The 9,361-nt window shown below is 52.1% G+C and overlaps 1 protein-coding gene across 5 annotated transcripts in view; it reads right to left on the bottom strand.

Annotated features, from left to right (window-relative positions):
- Positions 1-606: 606 nt before the first annotated feature.
- The window catches only part of POU6F1 (POU class 6 homeobox 1), a 29,851-nt gene continuing 21,096 nt past the window's right edge, over positions 607-9,361 (bottom strand). For all 5 annotated transcript variants that reach the window (XM_077870010.1, XM_077870014.1, XM_077870011.1 and 2 more), the window contains 4 exons: positions 9,089-9,292; positions 5,636-5,777; positions 4,904-5,072; positions 607-3,902 (listed from right to left, as the gene is read on the bottom strand). In XM_077870010.1, coding sequence (XP_077726136.1) covers positions 3,557-3,902; positions 4,904-5,072; positions 5,636-5,777; positions 9,089-9,292 — 861 coding nt within the window. In that variant the 3' untranslated portion in view covers positions 607-3,556. The remainder of the gene's footprint in view (positions 3,903-4,903; positions 5,073-5,635; positions 5,778-9,088; positions 9,293-9,361) is intronic.

The raw sequence follows: 9,361 nt of genomic DNA, 5'->3' as shown, positions 1-9,361 counted from the left end.
GTATTTATAAACCCTGCAGCTCGCATATCCACGCTCCATCCCCCCAGCTCCCTGACAAATAGCTGCCCCTTCCTTGGTCACCTCTTGGGCCTGGGAGTGTGAACACCAATGACACAGTCGGTCCAGATCCAGACAAGAGAGGAAGGAGAGTAGGCTTTGCAGGGAATCCTGAGGTCCTAGAAGGAGAAAGGGCACATCTTGGCCCAGCATTCCGTGGGGCTGACCATGGCAGGAGGGTCATGGCAGGGCTTTTTTTTTTTTTTTTTTTTTAATTTTTATTTATTTATGATAGTCACAGAGAGAGAGAGAGGCGCAGAGACACAGGCAGAGGGAGAAGCAGGCTCCATGCACCGGGAGCCCGACGTGGGATTCGATCTCGGGTCTCCAGGATCGCGCCCTGGGCCAAAGGCAGGCGCCAAACCGCTGCGCCACCCAGGGATCCCGGCAGGGCTTTTTGAAGGGAGAGTCCAGGGCACTGACCCGCACCCTCTTGCAATGGGGTTTTCTAGGCTACAAGCTCTGATAACAAGGGCAGCTCCCTGGCACGCACCTGGCTTCTCCCTGTCAGCCCCACCCCGCGAGGCGAAGGACAGACAAACAGACCAGTACAAAAGAAAAATACTGTTTATTCCACACAACTACACCAAGTGCTTCATCCCCATTCCTCCCTCCCCGCCTGTCACTCCAGCCCTTGGCAGGCTTTGCCCCATGTGGGGGTCAGAACCCCAGTGTCAGAGCCTGGCCTTAGGGGATAGAAAGGGAATCTAGGCAGAGGAAGGTGATAGGGTCCAAGGACATGAAAACGTGAGGGTCTCTCATTCCAAACTCAAGCGTGTTCCTCAATCGCGTGGGGCCAAATTCTTTCCTGGGCCCCCACTAGATGAAATGCCGTGGACAGTGCAGGCTCAAAGACCCCAGCTGATTTACTAGGCCATGGAAAGTTTTGGTCTTTCTTTCACTTAAAACAAACAACACCACACGCAAACAGATCATTTCTGTCCCTTCTCCTGCCTTTCCACGGCAAAGGGGCCAGGAAGCTCTGGCTTCTGTCCAGAAAGGTGCTTTCAAAACAAAAATTATATAAACTCCCTTCAGAGCCTGATGCTACCAGAAACAAAGCAAAACCCCCCCCTTGGGTACAGATAGCTACTCCGGAGGACCCTACAGTGGGGGAGCAGGAGTAGGGACAGCAGGGCTGTGAGCTCTGCCTTGGGCCATTTCGGGGGGAGGGGGACACTCTGCAGTGGGAATTCAGCCTGCAAAAATTCTGCCCCTGGTGTCATCCCTCCGAAAGACCTACCCATCCTTCCTGGAGAAGAGAAAACGGTTTCATCCTTAGCCCAGCCTCGGGAAGACAAATTTAGAAAAAGGAGGAGCTGAGAAAGCATGGCCGGGCCTAATTTAGACCAGAACTTCATTATCGCTTTCCTTTCCCAGACCAGGACAGATGGCATCCTCCTGCATATCTCCTGCCATGGACACACCCGGGATTATACGCTACTCCCAGGGCTCCAGCTGTGACCCACTTGTCTCTCCCAAAAAAGAAAGCATAGCTGAACACAAGTGTTTGCGGGCGACAAACCTGCCTCTCTGTAATTTATTGGAGTGTGAGTCACTGAGGCCTTTACAAACTCCAGGACTTTAACTCTTCTGACGGCCAACTTGTTTACAGCGACCCTCCCAGGTGAGCTCCGCATCTCCCTGAGACAGAGTGGATAACCCTAAATCTGAGGGTGAACCCCCCCCCCACCCCGCCCCACCATGGGACACATATTCTCTCCTGGGAGGCTGGGGCAGTTAAGGCGCTCACCTGCTTCCTCACTCCCACCACACTCAGGGAGGCCTGGGGGGTCTGAACACAGTGGGGCAGGGGTGGCGGTGTGTGTGTGTGTGTGGCAGTTTGACACAATTGTCCTCTCACTGGCGGGGCACCAAGAGGGTGGCCAATCTGCAATGTCGGGCCGGACACGGACCAGGAAACAACAGCAAGCCAGAGGAAGCTGGACGAGGAGGTGGCTCTGCATCCAGCGGGGGTGGGGACGTGCCCTCGCCACAACGTCAGGGTGTGTCATGTGAGGGGCAGTGGTGGGCAGCTGCTGCAGACCCACCCTGTGACTGGTGGCCCTTTAGGGACAGTCTACACAGCAAGTCTAGGTTCATCTAAGCAAACCTCCTAGTGCACCCCTGACCTCCCGGAGCAATATACTGAGTTCCAGGGACTGTCCAGCCACAGCGAGGCTGGGAAACTCACTTAGCAGCTTGGATGAGACGCCAGCCCTCAATGTGCCATAGCTGTCCTCTCTACAGGTGACACCCATCCTGCTTTGGGGGGTCTTCTTGACTCAGAGGAGCATGGGGCCGGGGGCGGGGGGATTGCTTGCACAAACACGTGGTCTAAGACTTTGGACAAAATAAGATTTCTCCTCCGGTATCCAAGGCTCAAAGTCACAAAGAAAATTAGAGTTAAGTCACCTTCCGCAAGAGACCTTCCTGGGCTGCCATCAGCTCTTTCTGGATGTTGGCCTTTTCCCCAGGGTCTTGCTGTCAGGTTTAGTGTTTCACTTGCCCCTTGTGAGAAGGCCCAGTACTGGGTTGGGGGTGAGTGGGAGGACAAGAGAAAGAGAGTCAGATCCCTTCCCTCTTTTCTCCAGGTACTGGGGAGAAACGATTGGAAGCTTGGGAAGCACGATTTTTCTAGGCCGCCAGTTCTTTATAAGCCTCACTGTTTAGTGGTGGGGGGACAGCCATGGCAGAAATTAGACTAAAATCTGGGAGGATGGGCTTATTTATTTAGTTCCCAACCTGCTGTAGACCTAGGTCAGCTCCTGGACAGCTAGAGTTCAAAGCTGCTTCCTTCCAACACGGATCACAGGTGAAAAGGTTCTGCTTTAGTGCAATTTCCCCCCAAAGGAATCAGGAAGAAATGGGAAAGGAGATCACATGTTCCGGCCCCAGGGCTGTGGGAACCTTCTGACCTTGAAGGCAAGGCGGACACTGAGCCTGGCCTTCTGAGCAGCTCATCACACTTTTCGGAATTGTGCCTCTTGGGTCCTTTCGGGGACAGTGTGCCTGGGAGGTGAGGCTGTGGTTCCGCTGGACAAGCTGCTGTACCTGCCACGCTTACACAGAGGAGCAAAGGGGAAGAGGGTGGAGAGAGAGAATGCCATCAAAAACAAGAGCTAATGGCCAGGGGTCCTTAGAGGCTGCGGTGGCCCTGCCCCAAAGACGGAGAGTTTCTGGTTCCCAACCAGGACTCACCCTTTGAAAACCACATTAGCAAAGTGCTTCTTTAAGTGACACCACTTAAGGGAGGGGTCCCTTGGCGTGACCAGCCCCGAGAAGAGCCTGGAGTCCTCGGGTGGGCCCCTCCGCCCTCCCCAGGCTGTGAGATATGTGGAGGACAGGAGGGAGGCAGTGGACGCACATGCACACAGTGGACTCTCACGACCCCGGACGAGCACAGCTGCCCGTGGACAGGTGCTGTCACAGCAGTGGCTGCAGCCAGGTGCCAAGGGAATAGTACAAAGTGCTGGAACGCAGGGCTGGGGGCCGAGCCCTAAGGGATCTGAAAGACATTCAGCTTGCTGGTGTTCTTGAGCGTCTGGCGCCGATTGCAGAACCAGACCCTCACGACCTCCCGGTCGTAGTTGAGCTCCTTAGCAATCTCGGTGATCTCTTGGCCTGTGGGCAGCGGGTTCTTCTCGAAGTAGGCATTCAGAGCCTCTATGGCCTGGGGGGTGAAGGAGGTGCGGCGTTTGCGTTTCTTGGAGGGCTCCCCTCCCACAAACTCCATCAGGTTCTGCTGCCCTTCCTGGTTCCGGAGTTCGGCTTCATTCAGCCACTTCTCCAGCACTGGCTTCAGCTTCTGGGCACTCTTGGGTGTGATGTCCAGCTTCTCGAACCTGTGGGTGACCCAAGACCCGGAAGGGACAGTGAGAATGTCTTACACCTCACACTGGGGAGTACTCTCCGCGAGGGGCTGCTCCTCTCAGGACCGGTGACACTGTACTCAGTGTTCCCCTCCCCAACCCCACCAAGACCACCCTGGCCCAGCCCAGCCCAAACTCCTCAGGCTGTCCTGAATCCCAGGTCATAACAGGGAGACCAATCCCATGGCCTTAGTTCAGTGGTGCAAGGATGACAGGGCAAATGCCCTATGAACAACTCCAGAACGTTCACACCCAAATGAGTGGGGTCCTTGGAGAAGTTGTCTACAGAGGCCTTTAGAGATGGCACATGGATGTCTCAAGTGCCACAGTCCCCAATTCAGTCTCACATCAGCATCATCAAGTCAGACTACTCTTTCCAGCCAAGCCTAGATGCGACCACAGAACTGCCAACAGGGCACCTGGTCCAGCACTCTCACTTGTTTAATCCATGGGCTTGGCAGGAACTTTTTGGCCATCCCTGAGCCATGTGCTCATTCTTTTTGAAACCCTCCGCCCTCCTCTGTGGCTAGCACCAGAACCAGTCCGAATGCTGATATCCCTTTCTAGCCATGCCTTGGAGGAGGGAGAGATAAGAGCATAAGAGGGGGGAGTAGGGGGGTCGTGGTTGAGAGCTAAGTCAGGACTGGAGGTCCCACTTTTGTGAGCAACTTCATAAGCTGTACTCCTTTCCCTGTAGGGTTCCGAATGGATTAGGGTCTCGGGGTCCCCCCACCAAAAGACCATATAAACACTCAGGATTAGAGGATAAACTTCAGAGGGTCTTCAGACGGACTAGATCAGTCTTTGGCTACTCTAGGTGTTCATGCCTAGGCTCAGAACAGCCCTCCTGGGCTGGAAGGAGGTAGGAGCAAGGGAAAACACAGAAAGGATCCATGCACCCGGGTCCCAGTGAGTGTCTAGTGACATCAGGTGTCTGAGCAGGCCTTGACCTTGTCCAGAGCAGCCTTACTCACCGGCAGATAGCTGACTGGCTGTAGGCTGGGCCTTCCGTGGCAGTCAGAGCCTGACCCACCTGAGTCTGCGTGAGGCCCAAGGACAGCCGTCGGATCTTAAAGTTCTTGGCAAACTCCCGGATCTCTTCCAAGTTGATTCCATCCTCATCCAGACTTGGGGTATGTGGCTCTGGGCCAGAGGAAGGGACCAGGGGTGAGTGTGTAAGACAGATGATACTACTGCTTATCTAGCTTATCAGCCTGGCCTGGTGAAATAGTGAGGGAGGAGGACATTTGACAAAAGGCCCATGTACCCTCATCACCCCCTCATCACCCCTATTTCCAAAGCAAACAGGACTTGGGGGAAAGGAGCCTGGACTAACCTGTCTGGAAGTAGGGATCTATTTTCAAGTTCTTATAGCTCTAATGGCCAACCCTCCCCTGTTCTCCTTACTCCTTAGCCCCATGCACACCTGCACACTTTAGCTATCTACATTCCTCAAGCACTAGGTGAGAGACCAAGGGAGAGACAGCCAATGGGTTGGCTTCTCAAAGGAGCAGCCTCCACTATCATCATGCTTAGAATCCAGCTCAGCAGGACTGAGAATAAGAAAGCCAATCCCTGGCGTCAGGCCTTTGCTCTTCCCCTTTGGACTCAAGAAAGTTTATTAAAGACAGCAGCATCTAAAGGTGCAGGGGTATCTGAATACATGCCTCTCCTCTCCTCTACAACCTTCTCTGGGAGCCACTTACTGGATACCAACTGGCTGACAGTAGGGGTCTCAGAGCAGGTGATTGGGATGGGAGCAGAGGCAGATGGCTTGGCCGCTGGGGCGGGGCTGGTGATGACCACCGCAGGCTGGGGCACAGCTGGCGTGGGCTGGATGGGCTGTACCTAGGAGAAGAGAGCCAGTGAGTCCCTGGTCTCTGCATGGACCACAGGCAGGGCAAAATGGTCATGAAATCCTCACTCACCTGGCACACTCCTACCTGCACCCCATCGCAAAGCAAGACCAGAAGCTACTTATTAGTACCCACCCAACAATAATGACCTCTGAAATAAGCACAGCAACATGGTACACTAAGTTGAAGCCTCATAGTCAACTTAGGCAGCTTAGAGGCCCAGAAAGGTTCAGGACACATGGTCAAAGCCCCAACAAGTGTCTGCCCTTGAGATAACTGCTCTCAAATCTGTTCCCTCAGAGCAGAAATGTAAGCCTGATTCTAGGGTCTTCCAGGCCCTGAATGTCCATTTAACAGGGAACTGGCAAGTGACTCCTGATATTTCCCTACAGTGAGATTCTGTGCAGCTATTAAAAAGAACATGGTGGGCAGCCCAGGTGGCCCAGCGGTTTAGCGCCGCCTTCAGCCCAGGGCGTGATCCTGGAGACCCGGGATCGAGTCCCACGTCAGGCTCCCTGCATTGGAGCCTGCTTCTCCTTCTACCTGTGTCTCTGCCTCTCTCACTCTGTGTCTCTCATGAATAAATAAATAAAATCTCTTTAAAAAAAATAAAAATAAAAAGAACATGGTAAATCTCTTAATTACACACAAAGAGCTCTGGGTCACAGTGCTAAGTGGAAAAAAAAAGGAAAGCAAAAACAGGTTTTATAGAACAATTCCTATAAAATATACACATGAATTTCCAGGAAAAAAAAACCTTGAGGAACATAAAACAAGTTGCCAACAGACATCATCTCTGAAAGTAGAATTGGAAGGGATTTTTACTTTTTTCCATTATACATAATATTGGAATTAAAAAAAAATTTTTTTTTATTTATTTATGATAGTCACAGAGAGAGAGAGAGAGGCAGAGACACAGGCAGAGGGAGAAGCAGGCTCCATGCACCGGGAGCCCGACGTGGGATTCGATCCCGGGTCTCCAGGATTGCGCCCTGTGCCAAAGGCAGGCGCCAAACCGCTGTGCCACCCAGGGATCCCAATATTGGAATTTTTATAAAAATCACATATCATATTTATCAAGAGAAACTATAAATATATACAATCAGTATTTTTAATATGATTTTTAAAAAGTAAACGCTCCCCCCAACATGGGGCTAGAACTCATGACCCTGAGATCAAGAGTCGAATGCTCTACCGACTGGGTCGGCCAGGCGCCCTAGTATGATTTAAACAAAGAAAAAGCTTCCTGGGGGGCAGCCCCAGTGTCCCAGCGGTTTAGCGCTGCCTTCAAAAAAAAATAAAATAAATAAAAATAAAAATAAAATAAAAGCTTCCTGGGGAGCCTGGGGGGGGGGGGTTCAGTAGGTTAAGAGTTTTGCCTTCAGCTCAGGTCATGATCCCAGGGTTCTGGGATTGAGCCCTGAGTCAGACTCCCTGCTCAGGGCGAGTCTGCTTCTCCCTCTCCCTCTGCTCCTCCCGGCTTCTGCTCTGTCTCTTGCACTCTCTCGCTCTCTCTCTGTCTCTCAAATAAATAAAATCTTTAACAACAACAACAAAAGCTTCCTAAAAAGTGCAGATTTCTCTAGGATGGGTCCTATTCCGGGCTTCTACCTCTTGGGACCTATTAAGCCCATTCTCTCTTCATCCCCAGAGCCTTATTAACCTTAGGTCAGGGCTCCTCGTTTCTTGCCTAAAACTGTTTCAGTGGCTTCCTAGCAGGTTACAACGACTCAAGTCTCGCTACAATTCAGTTCTTAGCTCTTCCTGGATAATAGGTAATTTCTTTCTTCCTTTCTTTTTCTTTTAAGGTAATTTCTTTTTTAAGTAGGCTCTAACCCAGCTTAGAGCCCAACTTGGGGCTTGGACTCATGACCCTGAGATCAAGATCTGAGCTGAGATGAAGAGTCAGATGCTTAACCAACTGAGCCCCCCCAGGTGCCCCCCCACCCCACGTAACTTCTTTTTAATACACATCTAGCCACTTCCCTGCTAAAGGCCCTTTCATGAGTCCCCACTATATACAATAACAGTGATAAAATAAAAGCATCGTTTTTTCAGTGCTTCCTGTGTACCGGGGTGTTAACTGTCTTATATGTAATACATCTGTTAACATTCATAACCTTCTAGCACACCTGAGTGGCTCAGTCAGTTAAGCATCTGCCTTTAGCTCAAGTTGTGATCCTGGGGTCCTGGGATAGAGCCCTGAATAGGGATCCCACCTCTGTGGGGAGCCTGCTTCTCTGTCTTCCCCTGCTCTCGTTCTCTCTCTCAAATAAATAAATAAAATCTTTATTTAAAAAAAAACATTCATAACCTCCGATAATTTCTATCTTACAGATGAGGCTAAGAGGTTATTCACAAAGCCTGGAAGCAGCACACCACATTGGAAAGTCACGACCTCCGCATCACCTAAGAACTTGCTAGAAATGCAAATTCTTGGGCTCCACCCCAGACCTACTAAATAAGAAACTCCGGGGGGTGTGGGGGGGGGTGTGGGGGGGTGTGGGGAATGTGTGTGTGTGCTGGGAATCTGCATTCCAAGTCCCCCAGGTAGTTCTGAGACACACTCAAGTTTGGGAGCCCCTGCTCTGGCACATTGTAATTCCTACAATTATATAGAGGTAGACCCACTCTTCCATCCAATTCATCCCTTTAGATTAGTTCGACATCCCTTCTCTATGAGGTCTTGCTGAACTCCCCGGTCTGTCAAGAGCTCCCTTCTCTGTCTGGGTCCCCACAGCACCTTATCATGTCCTTATCATAGTCTCTGTCATGCTGGCTTGCAATTGCCTCCAGTGCCAGGCTACCTACGGCTAGGAAGGGCATCATCTTACTCATCTCTAGATCTTTAGCACCTGGAATATAGTAGGCACTCAAAACTGCTCCTGCAATGAACAAAGAAAGGAAAATTCAAAGCCACAGTGCGTAGTGCAGGAGTGAAGTGGGAGGGGTGGAGAATAACCTCCTGGGGCTTTTCTGGCAGTTTGTTCATCCTAGAGCTAATGGAGGCTCAGTTTCCTTTGACCACCTCCCTGGCCTTCTCAGCATGGCACTGGCCTCTGCGGGGACATACACGTGTTTTTGGTATGTGGGGGTGGGGGGGTTGGGGGGGTGCTCTTTCCCTGGACAGAGTATGTGGGGAGTCGCTTGGGCCTTCAATTTGGGGAGGTACTCTGTTTCCCAGTGACGTCAGAAGATAATCTTGTCCTGCCCTGGAGTCTTGAGGGAGGCAGCCCATGCCAGACAGCACTGCCTGACCCCCACTGCCCCACCCCTGCCCTTGCCCCAACCCAGCCCTTGTACCTCGCTCTTAGCAGGGGACTCAGGCGTGCTTGCCTTCCGGACAGCCACAGGTGGAGGCAGGGGGCTGCTGGCCAGGGTCGCAATCACCTGGCCCTGGGCATTCAACAACAGCTGGGGTGTCACAGCCTGGACCTGCAGGCTCTGGGCTGGTGCTGGGGCTGCCACGCTAGCCGAGTTCACTACCCACGGAAGCGCTCCAATAACCTGGGGGGAAACAACGCAGGGACCCCAGGGGTGAGGCCAGTGTCTGGTTCTGTCCTTTGCCCAAATCCC

This window comes from Canis aureus, chromosome 25 (genome assembly GCF_053574225.1).
Source record: "Canis aureus isolate CA01 chromosome 25, VMU_Caureus_v.1.0, whole genome shotgun sequence".
NCBI lineage: Eukaryota > Metazoa > Chordata > Mammalia > Carnivora > Canidae > Canis > Canis aureus.
Note: the sequence above shows the minus strand (reverse complement) of the source record. Positions and strands in the feature narration are given on the sequence as shown.